General features: G+C 36.0%; 2 protein-coding genes across 7 annotated transcripts in view; one reads left to right on the plus strand and one right to left on the minus strand.

Moving 5' to 3' along the window:
• Window positions 1–8,462, plus strand: part of LOC128015533 (FERM, ARHGEF and pleckstrin domain-containing protein 2) — a 50,991-nt gene extending 42,529 nt beyond the window's left edge. Inside the window, exons 22-27 of one of the 3 annotated variants that reach the window (XM_052599412.1) lie at window positions 508–590; window positions 1,728–1,846; window positions 2,034–2,197; window positions 5,121–5,228; window positions 5,324–5,475; window positions 6,321–8,462. In XM_052599412.1, the coding sequence (XP_052455372.1) occupies window positions 508–590; window positions 1,728–1,846; window positions 2,034–2,197; window positions 5,121–5,228; window positions 5,324–5,475; window positions 6,321–6,414 (720 nt within the window). In that variant the 3' untranslated portion in view covers window positions 6,415–8,462. Of the gene's footprint in view, window positions 1–223; window positions 470–507; window positions 591–1,727; window positions 1,847–2,033; window positions 2,198–3,071; window positions 3,212–5,120; window positions 5,229–5,323; window positions 5,476–6,320 lie in introns of those variants that run through there. The other 2 variants (XM_052599413.1, XM_052599415.1) reach the window with 2 other exon arrangements.
• Window positions 8,463–9,242: 780 nt separating this feature from the next.
• LOC128015540 (serine/threonine-protein kinase 25) lies at window positions 9,243–17,296 on the minus strand. 4 transcript variants are annotated; one of them, XM_052599426.1, is made up of 11 exons: window positions 16,981–17,296; window positions 14,775–15,005; window positions 13,942–13,998; window positions 13,654–13,762; window positions 13,412–13,569; window positions 13,039–13,224; window positions 12,297–12,442; window positions 12,103–12,211; window positions 9,976–10,047; window positions 9,705–9,841; window positions 9,243–9,510 (listed from the first exon to the last, which is right to left on the minus strand). In XM_052599426.1, exons 1-11 carry the CDS (start codon window positions 17,008–17,010, stop codon window positions 9,471–9,473), a joined length of 1,275 nt encoding a protein of 424 aa, XP_052455386.1. In that variant the 5' UTR covers window positions 17,011–17,296; the 3' UTR covers window positions 9,243–9,470. The 4 variants fall into 4 exon arrangements, with proteins under 4 accessions (XP_052455386.1, XP_052455387.1, XP_052455384.1 ...); XM_052599427.1 differs by having other exon boundaries at window positions 9,243–9,611; window positions 16,981–17,295; XM_052599424.1 differs by lacking the exon at window positions 16,981–17,296 and adding an exon at window positions 15,148–15,291.
• Window positions 17,297–19,938: the final 2,642 nt, after the last annotated feature.

The following is a 19,938-nucleotide window of genomic DNA, read 5'->3' on the forward strand; positions in this document are numbered from 1 at the left end:
AAAATATCTCTCTGGTTTTGAGACTTTAGTCTTTGCAACTTTAGGGATCTTATCTATGCACAATCAGCTTGTAACACTCCAAAAAGAAAGGAAAACTTGAAATCACATCATATGACCCCTTTAAAAATCTTCCCAAACCCTGAACTTTTGAACTTTTTTAAGAAGTTTGTTTACAGTACATACTGTTACAGTGGACTTGTCTGTGCTTCACTCCTGCCCGCAGCTTATTGTGCTGGACGCGCCGGTGAGTATGTGGAAAATCCCCAACTCCCCCACTCCCAAACAGCACCTCGAAAGTCTGCCCACAACATTTGCATTTCCCTCTCGGCTCCTTCTGCCATCCTTCCCCAGAACTGACAGAAATGAGGATTGCTAGTAGTCAGGATGTTAACAAGCAGATTATTGACACTTTGGGATGGGATCAGTCACATAAAGAATGCTAGTCACACAGATCCCTTAAGTTATATTGGCAGGCCTTTCTCTGGACTGTGCTGAAATGTTTTGCAGGTGGAGGAGAGTGAGAATGAGTGGTCCGTTCCTCACTGTTTCACCATATATTCTGCTCAGCGGACCATTGTGGTGGCAGCTAGGTGAGTGCAAATGAAAGAAATTACTTTCACACTGCGTTTAAATAGGACTGGGAATCATTTGATTTGTTTAAAATATTGGGTTTCGAGTGTTTTTCATTCCTATTATTATTTGTGGATGTGTTTTAAACTTATTAACCTGGAGAAATAACAAACAATAACAAACGCATTTTAAAATGAAATGAAATTGTATTATATTTTACACCTTTTATTATATGTTGTCATTAGTTTTTTTTTAATGTACTTTTATTGAGTGGAACATGACAGTAAAGACACTATCACTGCCGGTGTGTGTTCACAGTGTGTGTGTGTGTGTGTGTGTGTTCACTGCTGTGTGTGTGCACTTTGGATGGGTTAAATGCAGAGCACAAATTCTGAGTATGGGTCACCATACTTGGCTGAATGTCACGTCGCGTTAAGATATTAAGTAGCACAACTGATAATAGCAAGTAATGTTATTTTTTTACTGTATTTTTCGTCAAATACACCTGGTTGAGCATAAAAGACCTATTTCAAAAACAAAAATGTGCTGAGATACTTTTACTTTAGGGGACAGTTCACCTAAAAATAACAATTGTCATCATTTACTCACACTAAAGTTGTTCCAGAACTATGATTTTTTTTTTTCCAAGATATTTTGAGGAATGTATGTAACCAAAAGTTGCTAATCCTCACTGACTTCCATAGTATTTTTTTTCCCATACTTTGGAAGTCAGTAGTCACCATTAGGGGAAGTCGTGGCCTAATGGTTAGAGAGTCAGACTCGTAGCCCCCAACTGCTCCCCAGGCGCCACAGCAAAAAAATGATGCCCACTGCTCTGGGTGTGTGTTCACAGTGTGTGTGTGTGTGTGTGTGTGTGTGTGTGTGTGTGTGTGTGTGTGTGTGCACTTTGGATGGGATTAATACAGAGCACTTATTCCGGGTATGGGTCACCATACTTGGCCACGTCACATCACTTTCTTAACTGTTACCCACAATCTTCAAAATTTCTTCTATCTTCAACAGAAGAAAGAAACAGTATAAAGAAACAAGGACTTGACGGGGAGTAAATGATGACAGAATTTTTGGGTGAACTATCCCTTTAGCTTTAGTCTTTGCTGTTTATCATCTTTCAGTAAGAGACTCTTTCTCTTCCACAGCTCCAAAGTAGAGATGAACAAATGGATTGAAGATCTGAACATGGCTATTGACATGTCAAAGAAATGTCAAGAGAAATCAGATCTTCTGTTGGACCCAAACCTGTGTGATCGTTCCAACAGTAAGTATCTCGAGTCTGCTTACAGTGTATTCCTCCACTGTCCACACATGTGCAGGTCCTGATGTGTTTTGGTCCCTTAGCCTCTTTATCACTGATCCTGAAATAGATGTAAACCCCATCCCTTCCAATTGCTCCTCCTCTCTCTCCCATCTCCTCCTTTCTTCCTCTCCCTTCACACAATCATAAGGATCATCAGATGAAGTGTCTCTGGAGCAGGAGTCAGAGGATGACATGAACTCTTCCCGCTGCTCTCTGGACAAGCAGAGCCACCACAGGGCCAACACCACCATGCATGTGTGCTGGCACCGCAACACCAGCGTCTCTATGTCTGACCACAGCCTAGCCGTGGAGGTAGCATTTACACACATGCACACGGACACATACAGTACAATCCTTTACGGTCTTGACTACAGCTGCTGTGCACTAATGAAGGAACGGGACTCTAGCATGTGTTCCCAAAGAAATGTGTGGGTCATGTTTCACTCCAGAATCAAAAGAAACTAATATAATTTTTTTTTTTTTTTTTTTTTTTTAATTCTTGATAATTCAGTACAACTAATATTCTACAATATATTTAGACACTTCATGTTTAAATAATCATAAATAGTTTAAATAGGTAATTTTTCTTAAGTTTATCATCAACTTACTATTTATTTCTAACAAAAATGTTTAGCACCTATTATTATTATTATTATTATTATTATTATTATTATTATGCCTGTTTAAATGCCTGTTTGAAAGGAGATTGACCCAGTTTGAGCTTTACACACACACACACACACACACACATCTCTGAGGCTGGCTGTTGAGGTCTGGACTGCAACCGAAGCTTGTGAATGAGGGGCAAAGACTCTTGGATCTTTTTTCTGCTTCTGTCTTCAACACATCCAGCAGCTTCTCCACCCTCCCCTTCCATGTTTTTATGTCTAACATTTTTCCTCTTTATTTGTCAATCAGTAACTGACTTTTGGAATGAAATTGAATGAATTCGTTAACATTTTCATGGATGTTTAATTTCTTCTAAAATTTATTTTCTACAGATCTGTCTTTTTTTCCTCATTTAGTGATCGAAAGCTAACTTTCTAACACACTTTGTGTCTTCTGTTCTTCTCGTTTTCTCCTTGTTGCCCTTGTCTTCATCACTTTCTCTGCACCACATTCTCTGTCCTTCTTCCTGTTTACATCTTTCCCTGTGCCTGTGCTCTGTTTGCCTGCATGCTCTCAGTGTTCAGTTCTCCAGCCGTGTCTCCAGAGCTCCCCCCTCGGTACCTGCTCGGTCAAGGCCAGAGACCCAACACCATCACTCATGTGTGCTGGTACCGAAACCAGAACCTTTCTCTCAGTGACTATCTGCGCATGAACCAGGTACCAGTGAGGTCAAAACCCTAGAGATTTGGAGGCCTTCACTTAAACATGAAAACAATCAAATATAGTGATCCTCGATTATCTAAATCCATCCTTGTTTTGTTAATTTGTTTAAAAATTACATTTAAAAATATGCCTCTTCTACGATGAGATGGGTTTTATTTTTTCTAAATTAAAGTTCTATTTATTTATTTAGTTAGTGGTTTATGTATGGGCTGTGCTATTTGTAATGTCATTGAGGATTCATCTGTCCTTTATCATAAAGTAAAATCATCAAATCGTTTAGAAACTTTAGCAAATAAATCATTAAGCAATTTGTCCTTATCTTTTATTATTAAGATCCTTATTGTCTTTTTTTCTGTTCTGTGATCAAAGTTTGTTGTTTTTTTATAGCAGATAATTTGACCTTTTTACATCAAGGAAAGGCTAGTAAATGTTTTAAAATAGCATGTGGTGACACCCTAAAATGAAATAATACTGTATTTATTAAGTAATAATTTCTGAAATTTGTAAATAAAATATAAAACTTTGGGTATGATGCGTTACACAATAACTTATTACTGTAATCGAAATATTTTTCCTAGGAATGCAGTAAAGTAATGCTTTACATTTAAAATGTATGTAATTTGATTGTAATTTGAGATACTAATATCAATAAAATTACGTCGCTTAAGTAACTAATGCAGTGTTACAAAAATATGAAGTAAAAATGTTGTTTTACGCATCAGTATGCCCTTTAATAAATCACCGGAGAGTGCGAGGTAAAGTGCAGACGACTGCTACAACATTTAGATGCAATGAAAGGTTGCCAATTATATTTCAAAATGTTGCACTAGACACATTTTAGCATTATAGTTTGGTAAAGTTCAACAAGTGTATATGTACAAGTTTGTCACAGTATCACTAATATAAGCAAAAAAACAAATGATATTAAGCCGCATTGGCATCATAATTCAAGGCCAATTCCTCACAGCGTGTCGTCTTTCAAAAATGAAAAGTAGCCGAGATGAATCTTTCTTTGATAACGGAGGGGATGAAGTTTTGCATGGATGATTATCTTCTAGTGCGTGATGTGCGTGGGCATGATCACATTATAGATGAACTCAGACGAGAAAGACTATATTTCGCGTTGGTTTCATACAGATTATTTCTTCAGAGAATATTGACATGACTGACTTCATTTAATAAAAGCCACTTCTTGCTTTCTTTATATACTGTATTTCTCGTGTCATTTTAGTGACTCGTTTCAGGAAGATATTCACAGAGACTGAGGATGCAAAAAGCACACCTGTTTGTTTTCTTTATTTAAATGTTTTTTTGTTGATATTAGGAGTGTATACGAATAATACTTATGTAATTTTTCGGTCAATATTAAATTAAAGAACTATGAGTTTCTCTTTGTGTAGTATTTTTTAGGTTTGATACCTTGAAAACTAAAGTAAACTTAAAAGTAACTTGAAAGTAAAGAAATTCGTAATCTGATTACTTTTTAAAAGTAGTATTCAGTAATGCATTAAAATTTTAATTTTAAGGAAGTAATAAGTAATTTGTTGTGGATTACTTTTTATGATTAACTTACGCAACACTGCTCATAACGAATTCACCAACTGAAAATGCTTTATCATTGCAAATTCATTGTGACCCACTGTATTTCTCACTGACGCATAAGAAGGCTCTGTAGAGAGTACAAGCTCTGCCAGTGAAACTGAGACATTTCTTTTATTATGATTTCTTTTTTTAATTGCTTATTTGAAAAAAACTAAATAAAATAGTACTTCTTTAGCTCTCCGTGTTTGGTACAGCTGTAAATTTCATTTAACTAATGCAGCACTAATGGTTTTTGTGCATTTGGGTTTCTTGTGGCATTGTAGCAGTTAAATGTTCAACTTCCTGTTGCCCTTCATTACAGAACCAGCTGTCTGGTTACCTCCTAAGGAAGTTCAAGAACAGCAACGGCTGGCAGAAACTCTGGGTCGTCTTCACCAACTTCTGCCTGTTCTTCTATAAGACACACCAGGTACTGTATATGCACCAGCCGTTTGATGTTTTTGCTCAACATTCCTGTAAGAGGTCTAAAGGATCATTTATAATGAAATCTTGTTTTTGTTCCAGGATGACTTCCCTCTGGCCAGTCTGCCGTTGCTGGGTTACACAGTCAGCACCCCAGGAGAATCGGATAGCATCCATAAGGAGTATGTCTTCAAGCTGCAGTTCAAATCCCATGTTTACTTCTTCAGGGCAGAGAGCGAGTATACATTTGAAAGGTATGGTTTTAAATATATATATATATATATATATATATATATATATATATATATATATATATATATATATATATATATATATATATATATATCTTTTTTAAATATTCATTAGGTTATATGACTTAATTTTAGGGCTGTCAATTGATTTCAGTGCGTCATTTTAATGATTTGGTAATTTATCAAATTAATGTACACTGCTGTTCTAAAGTTTGGAGTCAGTAAGATTTTTTTGAAAATGTTTTTTTTAAAGAAGTCTCTTACGCTGGCCAAGGCTGCATTTACTAAATGAAAAACTGTGTAAAATGTTAACACAATTTAAAATAACCTTATTTCATATATTTTCAAATGTATTCAAACTTTATTCTCAGCATCATTCTCCAGTCTTCAGTTTCACATGATCCTTCAGAAATCATTCTGATATGGTGATCTGATGCTCTAGAAAAACCTTTATTTTTATCATCAATGTTGAAAACATTGGTGCTGCCTAATATTTTTGCGGAAATGGTGATCGTTTTTCAAGATTCTTTTACTGAATAGAACATTTAAAAAAGAACAGCATTTATTTGAAAATGAAGTGTTTTATAACTAATTATAAATGCTTTTTCAATCCAATGCATACTTTCGGAATGAAACTTTCTTTCACAAAAAACTTTCTGACCCCAAGTGTTTGATCAGTAGTGTATGGCATTATTAATTGCAAATAATTGCTTGCATTTATAGTGAAATACTTCTTATTTTTATATTAATCATGCTAAATTAACAGCCTTTATTATTTTTTCTTCTATAATAAAAGAAAGAAAAAGTGCATTTTTGATATGGTAAAACATGCTGGGATGTGTCTGCAGATGGATGGAGGTGATCAAAAGTGCAGCGAGCTCCGTGGGACGCATGAGTCTGCTTGCACCCAAAGGCCCAGCAGAGATGAACGGGGGAAGCTGATTGTGTCAGACAGGTTTCCTGGAGCCGAGGGCTGGGCCCACTGTCTGCCAGAACCAAACACAGCATCATTTTATCCCTTCTGATCTGAGAAGCATCATCATCATAACTTGATTCTTGACTCTAGACTGTTAGGTCTCTGCTTGCTGGGAGTTTGAGCTGCTTATAGAAACCTCGGACCGGAGCAGTTGGTCGGAAATTAAGCACTCTGTAATTCTGTCCCGCCGTTTCTTTTCTCCTCGTCTTTTCACTAATGAAACAAAAAGTGGGCATCTTGCTGTTCTAGAAGCATATTAGACTGAAATAATTCTTATAGAAACACAATAGACTGAATTAAGTGAAGATTGTGTGTTTTCCTTAAAGATCCAGAGATAATCTTGCTAAGGTTACTCTTATTGCTGTATATAGAGGAATCTGTCATTAGGATGATATTTAATGACTCTTGTTACTCCAGTTTATTCGGTAGAAATCTAGTCCCACAGGACCACAACAATAGTTTCTATTATTTGTCCTGGGACAACCTGACTGAATACTACTGAATGGAGTGTTTACAAACAGAGGGTTTGTATTACGTTTAGCTGGTACAGTAAGTGAGATAAAGGACTAGCGCTGTAAAACGTGTCTCGCTGATGATGAAACCGTGTAAAGTTAGTCCGAGAGCATGTTTACAGCGCGTAGCTCAGAAACTGGAGTTCTGTGATCGTGAGATGTTGGTACAGGAAGGAATCAGTGAGGAATAGAAATGTTATTTTGATGTTGAGGCAGCTGAATTGGCTTGTACAGTATGTGCTGTCCTCTTCCAGAGTTGGTTAAAGCATGTCCTGTAGGTCATTATTAAGTGACTGTTACTGTTTAGGGGATTTTTAAGTTCTTTTTGATCTCACGGCATCGATTTTCGTTCAACCTGAAAACCTAATCCGATATTTATTTTAAAGTGAAGACTGACCAAAAAACAACTAACCAAACTAAATGTAATGTTTTAAATGATGTATTCACAGATGTCACTCATTTAGATTTTCGGGATATTTGACGGATAATAATCTCTAGTCTAAACTTAGTCATCCACAGTGTAATATTGCACTTTTCTCTTGGTTTCTGCCATTTACACGCAAGGAAGAGGAAATGGTTCTGGTGAAGTTCACGTTTTGTCAAAGTTGAAGTTAAAACGAAACGGTCAGCCACTAAATCCAACATTTAAACTGGGATCCCTAAAACTGCTTGTTTGCCTATTATATTGTATATGAGATGTTTTTTTTTTTTTTTTAAAGCATATTAATAGTTCATTCTCTACGATCTATTAATCAACAAAAAATTTTTTTCTTTCCTTTCACTATAAATGTTACGGTCTCGTTTTGTTGGAAGGCCAGTTGAGTTATTTGTTTCAGTAGCATGATGAAGCTCCAGTGTTTTGTTTACTTGTCTGCTTCACTTTATGAAGAAGATCTGTACGACATCTGATTTGGGAGACATTTTTTTTTTTTTTGCCTTTTTGGATTATTGGTTGTATTTATAAGGCTTTTGGCTTTGTCCGTTCAACATGCTGTACAGGGTCCAACCAAAGACCTGAAGAAGTCTTGCGTAAGCCTGAAAAAGGTTTAACACATTAAGCAGTGTTGCTTTGTATATTCATAACAATAAACTGTATGCAGCTATCATCTCGACATGAGCTCAGCTAGTCTGATGTGTTCACTAATGCACTGTTTGGGCTCATGGTCTCCACCCATTTTTGTACATTTTATGGTGCAAGGACTGGAATCATTTTCTTCCTCGTTTTTCTGTATCTGGCAATAAGAAGGATGGATGAAGGGTTCTTTTCCTTTCCTGGATTGCGAAGCATGAGAAAAGGGAGTTTACTCAAAGCCCTCGGTTTCCTGTCTCATTCAGAGGCGTTAAACTGAGTTTTGATGAATCACTTTTTCCAGCTTTACTATTTATTTTGTGTAGCATGCTGCTGAGGCGTTGCTCCTGTACACACTGCATATAGTACGTTTCATGTTATGACACTGAAGGGATAAAAATATCAAATAAAACAGAACTGTGTAAACGTTTAATTATCATCTTTTTGTCGCATTAAATGGTTAGTTCACAAAAATAAAAATTGTTAAGAGTTACTCACCCTCATGAGACGAGTTTGTTCATCTTTAAAACACAAATGAAGATATTTCAATGAAAGCTGAGAGATTTCTGTCGCTCAATTGAAAGATCATTATACCAAAACTTTAAGACTCATAAATTAATGGAGAAAAAAAAAAAACATATAAATTGACTGGTTTAATCTTAAATTTAAATTATAAGGAACAATTTATTAAATATTCACTGAAAAACCTATTTGTTTATTGCCAAGGCAAACTTTCTCATCTAATTCTAAAATTTACTTTTCAATAATTTAATTTTTATAAGAAACTAAAAGGATAAAATGACAACAAAAATTATTAACATTTTAAAACTGAAAATATAGAAATAAAAGCTAAATCTAAATATAATTCATAAATAATACTAAAATAACCCTGCTTTTTAGGTTTAACAATAGAAACCGATTTCATTTAGGCTTTTATTCACATATAAACACGCATACATAGAGCGCATCAAAAATAGTAAGCAAACTGCAACATGTAATTTAGCAATACAAAACAAATGTGTCTCTTAAAAAAGAAAAGGTTAACTTGACCACTCTTTCTGAACTTTTTAGAGCATCAAACTTTCAGTTCTGTGGATTTATAACGAAGGGACAGAATTCTATCAGTTTTGTGTTTCAAAGCTGAACAGAAGTCTTATGGGTTTGGAATGACACCTGTCATTTATGTCCTAAATGCAAACTCAAGAAATAAACGCTTTTTACACTAGTTTATTTACAGCTCAATGTACTTTTTCATTTAATGGAATACACATAAACTTGCCTTGCCATTTCATATTTTACATTTGATTTAGACATTTCAAAACTATAAAGTAAACCGTAAAAAAACATCTAATAAAAGCTGTCATGGAAAGATTGGAGGTGTTCATGAAGGGATCAGGACGGTCTTTCCATCGGACGGAGCTGAACAGCAGTCAGTCAGACATCATCGTTTTGAAGGCATGCTGTTTCTTTTGAGTGTAAACCTGCAGGGTTGAGACACAGGAAGTCTCAAAGTTCACTCTGCATGCAAGTGTCACGGGGCAGGACAATATCTTATAGCATTGAATCAGCATGACCTGAAAAACTGCCATAATCAGAAAACGACATCAGATACAATTAGATACTGTGTGTACATACACATAGACGAGACTGTATATGAACTATAAGACCTGTTTACCTGCACACTCTCTCCATAATGTTTTTGAGCAAACGGTCTGAGATTCCAGGGCTGGACTCCTCTGCGAGGCTGAATGCGTTTTCCAGCTCCTCCAGAGCACACACAGCGCTCCCACTAACACGCCGCTTCTCTTTCAGCTGCAAACACAACATAATCCACGAGTTGGGACGTGACGTTGAAGCAGGAGCTCAAGGCTCACTTACATGAATGTACGTTTTTGAATTGAAAAAAAAAATTAAAACAGTTTAGTTTTTTTTTTTTTTTTTTTTACCTCTCTGAAGATGGGTGATATGAACGTTGTTAGGGACGGTGACTTTGGCTGCCTCTTCACAACATCTGATGTCTGTTAGAAAAAAACGGTGAAGTCCAAATGAACTTGCAACGTCAAGTCAGAAAAGAAACTGATCATATTCACCACAAAATTTGTGTTACTGGACCTCAGTGCTGCCTTGTAAGACATGTACAGTATTGTTCAAAATAATAGCAGTACAATGTGACTAACCAGAATAATTAAGGTTTTTAGTATATTTTTTATTGCTACGTGGCAAACAAGTTACCAGTAGGTTCAGTAGATTGTCAGAAAACAAACAAGACCCAGCATTCATGATATGCACGCTCTTAAGGCTGTGCAATTGGGCAATTAGTTGAAAGGGGTGTGTTCAAAAAAATAGCAGTGTCTACCTTTGACTGTACAAACTCAAAACTATTTTGTACAAACATTTTTTTTTTCTGGGATTTAGCAATCCTGTGAATCACTAAACTAATATTTAGTTGTATGACCACAGTTTTTTAAAACTGCTTGACATCTGTGTGGCATGGAGTCAACCAACTTGTGGCACCTCTCAGCTGTTATTCCACTCCATGATTCTTTAACAACATTCCACAATTCATTCACATTTCTTGGTTTTGCTTCAGAAACAGCATTTTTGATATCACCCCACAAGTTCTCAATTGGATTAAGGTCTGGAGATTGGGCTGGCCACTCCATAACATTAATTTTGTTGGTTTGGAACCAAGACTTTGTCTGTTTACTAGTGTGTTTTGGGTCATTGTCTTGTTGAAACAACCGTTTCAAGGGCATGTCCTCTTCAGCATAGGGCAACATGACCTCTTCAAGTATTTTAACATATGCAAACTGATCCATGATCCCTGGTATGCGATAAATAGGCCCAACACCATAGTAGGAGAAACATGCCCATATCAGGATGCTTGCACCTCCATGCTTCACTGTCTTCACTGTGTACTGTGGCTTGAATTCAGAGTTTGGGGGTCGTCTCACAAACTGCTTGTAGCCCTTGGACCCAAAAAGAACAATTTTACTCTCATCAGTCCACAAAATGTTCCTCCATTTCTCTTTAGGCCAGTTGATGTGTTCTTTGGCAAATTGTAACCTCTTCTGCACATGCCTTTTTTTTAACAGAGGGACTTTGCGGGGGATTCTTGAAAATAGATTAGCTTCACACAGACGTCTTCTAACTGTCACAGTACTTACAGGTAACTCCAGACTGTCTTTGATCATCCTGGAGGTGATCATTGGCTGAGCCTTTGCCATTCTGGTTATTCTTCTATCCATTTTGATGGTTGTCTTCCGTTTTCTTCCACGTCTCTCTGGTTTTGCTCTCCATTTTAAGGCATTGGAGATCATTTTAGCTGAACAGCCTATCATTTTTTGCACCTCTTTATAGGTTTTCCCCTCTCTAATCAACTTTTTAATCAAAGTACGCTGTTCTTCTGAACAATGTCTTGAACGACCCATTTTCCTCAGCTTTCAAATGCATGTTCAACAAGTGTTGGCTTCATCCTTAAATAGGGGCCACCTGATTCACACCTGTTTCTTCACAAAATTGATGACCTCAGTGATTGAATGCCACACTGCTATTTTTTTGAACACACCCCTTTCAACTAATTCAACTAATTGCCCAATTGCACAGCCTTAAGAGCGTGCATATCATGAATGCTGGGTCTCATTTGTTTTCTGAGAATCTACTGAACCTACTGGTAACTTGTTTGCCACGTAGCAATAAAAAAATATACGAAAAACCTTGATTATTCTGGTTAGTCACATTGTACTGCTATTATTTTGAACAATACTGTACATGATTAGAAACTAAAAATATTCCAAATGAAATTTATATTTCAATATATCTTTAAGTGTGTTTAGTTTAAATCTTCGGGGCAGCCTTAATAAAAATAGTATTAAACATGGGCAGATCTGTTCCCTTTCACACCTAATATCAGAGGCAGCTCCTTAATTGCAATTGTGATTCCTGTGTAGATAGATATGCTACCACTATGACACTAAAAAATACTGTTTAAACACCCTTTGTGCTATCTATATAATTCAGATTCTGCTTTTATGTTGCTTTTGTTCTGCAAAGGCTTCAGAACACTTTCTTACCTTACTGTCTAAATGGTTGAAACCTCTCTGTAACTTGTTCATGGAAGTGGGCCGTACAGTGGGGAAAGTCCATGCGGGACACTGGTCTCTGTCATCCCCCTCCCCATCCCTGAGTGAAAACACACCGAGTACACATTCTGGTTACAGATTTCACAAGTGTGCAGATTCTGTAGGAATGTAAAGCGGACACATACATGTCGGAGTCATCCGAGCTGGACTCGTCCCCGTGGCCCTCTGACTTCCAGCGGCGATATCGATCGATGAGCTCTGCCAGGTGCGAGGTTTTCTTGTTGTAGCGGGTGATGAACTTGTGCTTCAGGAGCTCTTTGGCTGTCGGTCTCTGTTGGATGCAAACAGCACGGCACAAAAAGTAAAAGCAGTTTACCTCATGTTTTAAAACTGAATCAGCCCGTTTATACTAAAGGCATCAGTGCCATCTTACAGCGTTTTAATAGAATTTCTTATAATTCAATCCTATATAATAAGTTGTAATTATTTTTATATTATTTGATATTATATGGCATTAACTGATAAATGACATTAAAATTCGGTAACACTTTATTTTAAAGACCAATTCTCACTATTAACTATGCCTCGATAAACTCCTAATTTGCTGCTTATTAATAGTTAGTACGCTAAGTGTTAAGTTTAGGTATGGGGTAGGAATAAGACTTCCAAAATATGTAGATCAAACATTAATATCGGCAGGCTTTATTGTGAAAACCTGGCAACCCTGATATGAACGCACATGCTGGATAAATACTACTAGACAATGGAGCGCCTGTTTTTCTTTTTTTTGTACAGCCATAATATATGTGTGTGTGTGTGTGTGTGTGTGTGTGTATATATATATATATATATATATATATATATATATATATATATACATCCATATCTATAACTTAAATCAAGGTATTGAAAAAGAGAGGTACTAACAAATCGTGGATCTTTATTGAGACAAGCTTCAACAAAGTCCTTAAAGGCTTTGCTGTATGACCCCTCCAGTGTGGGTGGGTTATTTTTAGGGATGAGGAACAAGACTCTCATGGGGTGAAGTTCGGAGTTGGGTGGCTCTCCTTTAGCCAGCTCGATGGCTGTGATACCCAAAGACCAGATGTCAGCCTAAGACAGAGAGAAGGTAAAAGGGCGAAACATGGGGGTGAGTAGTTGTGCCATCCGTCTGTCCATGAATATTTAATTGAGCTTATTTCCATCATGCAACAGAAGCAGTCTTGACCAGTTAACAGATGTCCACATGGAGAACTTAAACGTGATACCTGTAAGCTAAATGACAAGGAAGAACTTGTACCTTGAAGTCATACGCAGACTGTTTGATGACCTCTGGTGCCATCCAAAATGGAGTTCCTACAAAAGTGTTTCTCTTAATTTGTGTGTCTGTTAACTGGCCGGCCACTCCAAAGTCTGCTAGCTTGACTTGTCCATGTTCAGACAGTAACACATTGGCCGCTGTAAGCAAAAAGTCGAGTTATTAATGTAAGGCACTTCACAGGACTAAAATGAACTAAACAGAGGTAAGATTTGCCTCCAGACCCTTGATATCTCTGTGAATCTTCCTCTCTGAGTGGAGGTAGTCGAGTCCTTTCAGTATTTCTCGGAGAATGATGGCGATATATGCTTCTTCCAGAGGTCCCGGCCTTAGCTGTGCACAAACACATTAGAGGATGTTAAAGACAGTCACATTTCCTGTGCCATTGACCTTTTCCAGAGGTTTTTTTCTTTCTTTTTTTCCACAAAGTAATTTTCCTTTGAAGGGAAGGGAAGAATAAGTTATCCCTCACTTTAAGGAAACCCACAAACATGCTGAAAAGACCAACTCACCAGGTCTAGAGCCGATCCACCTCCCAAATATTCCATGATTATCCATAATTTAGAGCCCTGAGACACACAACACAATAAATGGAACTGACGTTCTCGAAACGGAACAGTTCAGCAAATTTTTATCCTTTTAGAAATTTGAGACTGTTATTTTAGCATTATTTATATACTACTATACCTATAGTATATGCTATTACATTTTTAATTAGCTTTAATTTTTTTCCCCATTTTCAGTTCTCAATTTAATTTTATTTATTCAAAGTAATTTTATGTGTGTTTGTCATTTTTATTAGTCTTTCTAATATCAATTTACCTGCAGTCTGTATATAGTGCATTATAAAAGTATTGCATGAGCTCAAATAATTGTAACCAGTTAGAATTCATCATAAAATATCTAATCTGTTCACTATTACACCTTTAGAAATTATAATGCACTAAAACAAGACAAACAAACCTTTAAATATTATAATCTATTTAAAACTATTGTTTATTTATAAAAAGGTATACGGTAAATGCATTACATCATACATTATCAATACCTTTATAAGGCGTTGTACATAAAGGCTTTATGTAAGGTATTATTACTGTTTCTTTCATTCCACATAGCTTTTATTTCCATTTTAGTACTCCAAAGTAAACTTATTCCACTTAACAGTATTTTTTACTTTATTTCAGCTAGTGACATCATTGTAAAGTGTTACCAGGAAGTCATATAATCTTTTTTTGTTTGTTTGTTTTTTTAAGGATGCCGTCTGGGAAACCTGTTCCTTTAAAAAAGCACTAATATAATGTAATATAATAAGTGCTGTGCCTGAAAGAACGAAATCTCCACAAACCGTCAAGTAGGAGCCGTAGTATTTGGTGACGTAAGGGCTGTCACACTGGCTGAGCACCGTGATCTCCTGCTGGATGTCTTCAATCTCATCCTCTGCCTCCTCCAAGTCAATAATCTTAATGGCCAGCACTTCTTTCGTGCGGTTGTTTATGCCCTTGTATACCTCTCCAAAAGAGCCTTTACCAATTCGTTCCAACTTAGTGAAGTACTCCTCAGGATTCAAACATGAGTTCTAAAGGAAAAAACGAGAAAGATGTAAAAATTCTTACCAGATATCGATGACAAGATCCAATATTGTGTGTTTTCTTTACACCCGAGATGGACGTGTTGTCCTTTAATTCAAGCAACAGATCAACAAATGCAGGAAGATCTACCCAATCATCACTCCACTGAAGGTCCGGAGAAGATGAGAACCTATAAAGAGAACTGTGCGAAATCCCATGTAGGTTTTTAAGCAGTTTTTTCATTTTTTTCTGCCGCCTTTCCACTAGGAAAGCACTAGGTGCATCTGCTTTCTCGTTCAGTACAGCATAAAGATAACTTGTCCATCCAATCCATCTGGAAGTGGCACTGTTTTATCAAAACAACAACAAGCTCTTCTGACGACAAGATTCAAAGTTCAGGAGATAAGTCTTCCTCTTGGTATCAGCTAAACATCTGATTTCAGCATTCGTCACACTTTTATTGCACCTTTTTAAAACAGTGAGCAATCAAAACGCAGACCTTTACTGGTCCGCCCATTGGATTCTCTTTAAAATGAGATCAACAGGATATTTTTAACACTTCTTGGAAAATGGCCGGCTGCACCTTTCTTCAAAAGACACTCCGAAGTTCAAGCCTCATCAAAACATGATTCACTGCAGTTATCATACTGACCAACAAAATGTGCACGTGCGCAACATAACATAAACCTGTTAAACTGTAAACAGATGGCATCCGTTATCATCTGGATCGATATAAAATAATCGCACTGTCTCATATTTATCATAACTACAGCTCTACACTGGGATTTCCTCTTTTTTTCCTCTCCCTCTCTTTATTATAGTGTTGTCAAAAAGTGGATATTCTCAATAAAAAATAAAAAAAAACATTTCCAGACAATTTCGGAAACATTCCATGATTTATTTTGGAATATTCCAGGGATTTTTTTGGGAAACTTCACAGAAATGTTCCACCCCTTTGCAACCCTATGCACAATACAAAAAATGTTGACCATCCGACATTATATGTTCATTTTCCCTGGGCTTTGCCATTTTGGCAAACCTGTCACCAACATTTTAGATATTTTGCAAAGCTCTAGCAATAAAAGTAAAAAAAAATGTAAAAATTAAAAGGACATAAAAAAAAATTTAAGTGGTTTAAAGGGTTCTGATTTTGATTTCATGGGCGATACAGGGAGTACCGTGTGGTAGCAGGATTGTGCAAAATGTGGGGACAGTTAAATAATGGTTATTATTAGTAACTATACCGTTATTAGTTAAATATAAGATTTTAGTGACTATATGATTATAAAATGACAATAGTTTTAATTAGACAGGCCAAAATGCCCAGTTTCAAAATCAAAATTCTAGATAGGAACTGAAGTTTGAATACTTTTCATAAATCATAGTGCCCATCATATCAGTTTTCAACCATAAATAATGACTATTAATAAAGAAATAATAATAATTATAGAAATTATGATATTACCCACATTTTAAATTTCAGTGCACCCCTAGCTGTAATGTGTGCCAAAAAGAAATTTAATAAAGAGACTGTATTTTCTTTATTTAATTGCTATTTTTTCCAAGAGGAACATCATATAAGCATTCCCTACACTTTCGTGCACAATAGGTAAATGTCACACTTTGAAATTTTCGAAGTTGTAAATAAAACAACGATTATTGGCGAATTTTTCACAAGACAACACTGTAAACTGATGTGTTACTTGTAAACTGTAGAAACAATCACAAAGAAACTACAAGTCAGTGAAAATTGTTTAGCTATTTGAATCCCACATCATTTTTTTTTCAGTGTAACTACGTGTACTCGTTATATTATAATATTTAGTGGAATAGTCTGTAATGAGAAAACTTTAATATAGTACAAATACACTGTAATGTTAAATTCAATCATCATGCAAAAAGAACAATAAGTCACTGTAATGTCTCAGTTATTAAAGCGATGCCTGGAGGGCTTCAGGGGTCATCTTCATCTTTCTGGATTACCTGGTTCCGAATGTTCTGAAGGTGTGCCATGTCCAGCTTAATCTACCTCCAGCTCGGGGGTTCTCAGATGTTCCTCTTTCTCACCTTCTTGGACAGTCACCCACCCACCAAAGGAACAGCTTGTTCCCAATCCACGCCTCTCTAAATCATTCCGGTGGATCAGACTGACCAGCGCTATAGTTTACAAGGATTTTAATACGTAATCCTGTCCATACATGAGAGCAGACACTCGGTCTTTGATGTGGATGTTTACAGTTTATGCTCTGTACAGGAGACTGCGAGACTCCCTCTATGCAATCCCGCTAATTTGACTAAGAGAGAGGATTTGTGTTCAGCGCATGCGTGACAATCTCCTTCAAAGCCCAAAGGCTGCTGGGAATCGTAGTTTTTCACTCATCGAGAAGTTTTTTTTCTTTGCAAACTTGGCTGTGTTTACATTGAGGTTGTGCAACAAAGACATTTTTTAGAGATTTACAATTTAGGTTAGTGAGTATCTTTTTGTAAATCTTTAACATTAACATTTTTACGTAGCTTAAACATTTCCTATTTATAATACAATAGATGGACATTTTAAGAGATTTTTTTGGTTTATTCCCCTAAACCTCACTCACACACAACTTGAATAAAACAATATTTAATTAATTTAAGTAATTCATTGGAAGAAAAACGGCAATGTAGGCTATGTGATAGCAATTTTTATTATTATTTATTTATTTTTACTACATCATGAGGGCATTTAAGTTGTTTTCAACAACCTGCAGGATGACGTGTTATTGTGATCATACAGATTTATTGTGCGACATATGTGCAAAGTGCAGGTCACGTTCAGTCTGGGGTTTATGATGAAAATCTCTGTCATGACCTGCCAAGAAAAGGATGTAACCATTATTATAAGGGACATAATGGCATTGTCAAGGTTTTTTTTTTTTTTTTTTTTTTTTTTTTTAGTTAATTTTGTGTTCAGTCAGAACACTACCTGCTTTGCTTTGTTAGGCCTGTTTCTAAATCAAGATTATGATCTCACTAAGATTTTCTTAGTGGACACAGTAGTTAGTTATTATTCCGTCAAATTATCTTCTAGGGACAGTTCCAATATTCCAATATTGTTTAGTTTCAGTTTTGGTCAAATAGTACTTGAATAGTTTTCTTTTTGTTTTATATTTTGTATAATAGCTTCAAATCACTTTTCACACTTGTTTTTCTTTGAATGTTTATAAAATAAATTGTTATCTAATTGACAAAATGCCTTTGTAGGCTACACATCACATCCATAGACATTTTCAATTGGATTCTGAATATGCAATCTTGAAACATTTTTAATATGCAAAATGCCCTTTATACTGGCTTAACATGCTTGCTTTGTTGCCATAATTAAGTGCTCTGTTGGTGCTTATATTGAGTTCAAGATGTTTTAGATGTTTAGATGTTTTTCTAAGAGCACATTTTCTAACCCAAAGCCTTAACTGGTCTTTGTGGTCAGATATTTATTTATTATTATAATATTTTTTTTTTTTTCCGACAGAAGTTGTAAAGCATATGCTGCATTAGTCCTCAAACAGGAAGCAGCTTCACCTCACAGCAAGATTACTTGTGTGGAATCTTTATGATTCTGAGTCTTGTATCAGTGTTTTTCTGATAATTTATTTTTAATACACAAACATTTAAATATATCATTTATTTCCAGATCACAATCAGTTATGGATGTTCCTGTTTTAGCTGCATTATTAGAGAAATGGTGAACCAAATAAATAATTTTGTGGTACTAAGGAAATTGTTATGGTTATTGCGTAGCTTCCTCCTTTTCCCTGAAGGGAGCAGTATAGTACAAAAATATTGTCCGAAGCCTGGATACATTTGTGTGTTACAACTTTCTGAAGATATCTGCTCTCTACAGTGTCATTCACTGGAAAGGAATGAAATGTAAACTGCAGCAGCAGTAGCAATGGCCTCCATTTGTCTGTATTCAGTATTGAGTTGCATTTTAACAAGATAAACTGTCACAATATTTTAAATAGGCCTTAGAATCAGATTGAACATTTTAGTTTTTAAATTGGGATACAGAGGAAGCTTCAAATGTGGTAAAAAAAAAAGGATCTGTAAAGTAGTGTGCAACTGCTTTCAACTCATTTGTTCCCTTGCTGAACAGAACTGCCTGGTTGATCTTGTTCTATACTCTTTGTTCTTTATTGTCCCTGATTTTGAGGAAGTTCACTGTACTTGAATAAGCTTTTTGTATAATTGTATTCCATTATTAAATGAGTTATTCAGCAATGGACACTTAGTATGTGCAGCATATTCCAAGGAATCACTAGACATGTCAAAACAAATCTTGGGGTTTAATGTGTGCGCATGTTTCTTTGGGAAAGCAGATGTTTCAGCTGGGCGGCTCTAATGAATTCTAACCAATACAAAAACAGTCAAGACTTGCAAAACAACTCTATCAACGATGGTGGGGGCATGTGACTGGAGTAACAACAGCTATGCACCATGCATTTTACAAACATTTTATTCACAAAACTGTTCTTATGAGTTATAAGAGAATGCAATGAGTTTGTGGCTGAAAAAAGCACACTTGACTAAAAATGTTGTTATAGGCTACTGTAGTCCATTGTTTTGTATTAAATTATAGTTTAGTTGGCAACGTTTTTTTTAGCCTATTTTACATTTTACATCACACTGTGTTGTTATAGACCACAACACCCAAAATATACCCCGATACCATTTTTATACAAGACATTATTTTCATTAAAGACGAGACAGACAGACTAAATTAATGGGTAATGTCCTGGTAATGAGCTCCCAGTACATTTTCTGTTATTGTATATCTTACAATGAAGATGAATAGATCTCCTTAATTCTATCTCTCTATCTAAACACTGGCTCAACTAGAAGGGCGGATATGAAACCACAACTGATAATCTCCGCCTTAACGGAGAGCTTTTCCATAGAAGGAGACTT

This window comes from Carassius gibelio, chromosome A6, assembly GCF_023724105.1.
Source record: "Carassius gibelio isolate Cgi1373 ecotype wild population from Czech Republic chromosome A6, carGib1.2-hapl.c, whole genome shotgun sequence".
In the NCBI taxonomy this organism is placed as follows: domain Eukaryota; kingdom Metazoa; phylum Chordata; class Actinopteri; order Cypriniformes; family Cyprinidae; genus Carassius; species Carassius gibelio.

Excerpts from the sequence above, each read along its gene's own strand:
- LOC128015540 (XM_052599424.1), bottom strand. The coding sequence starts at position 15,240 with ATGAAAAAACTGCTTAAAAACCTACATGGGATTTCGCACAGTTCTCTT. Across the intron at positions 13,999-14,774 it reads ACTACGGCTCCTACTTGACG|GGCTCTAAATTATGGATAAT; the intron begins GTTTGTGGAGAT and ends TGTGTGTCTCAG. Across the intron at positions 13,570-13,653 it reads GATTCACAGAGATATCAAGG|CGGCCAATGTGTTACTGTCT; the intron begins GTCTGGAGGCAA and ends TTTTGCTTACAG.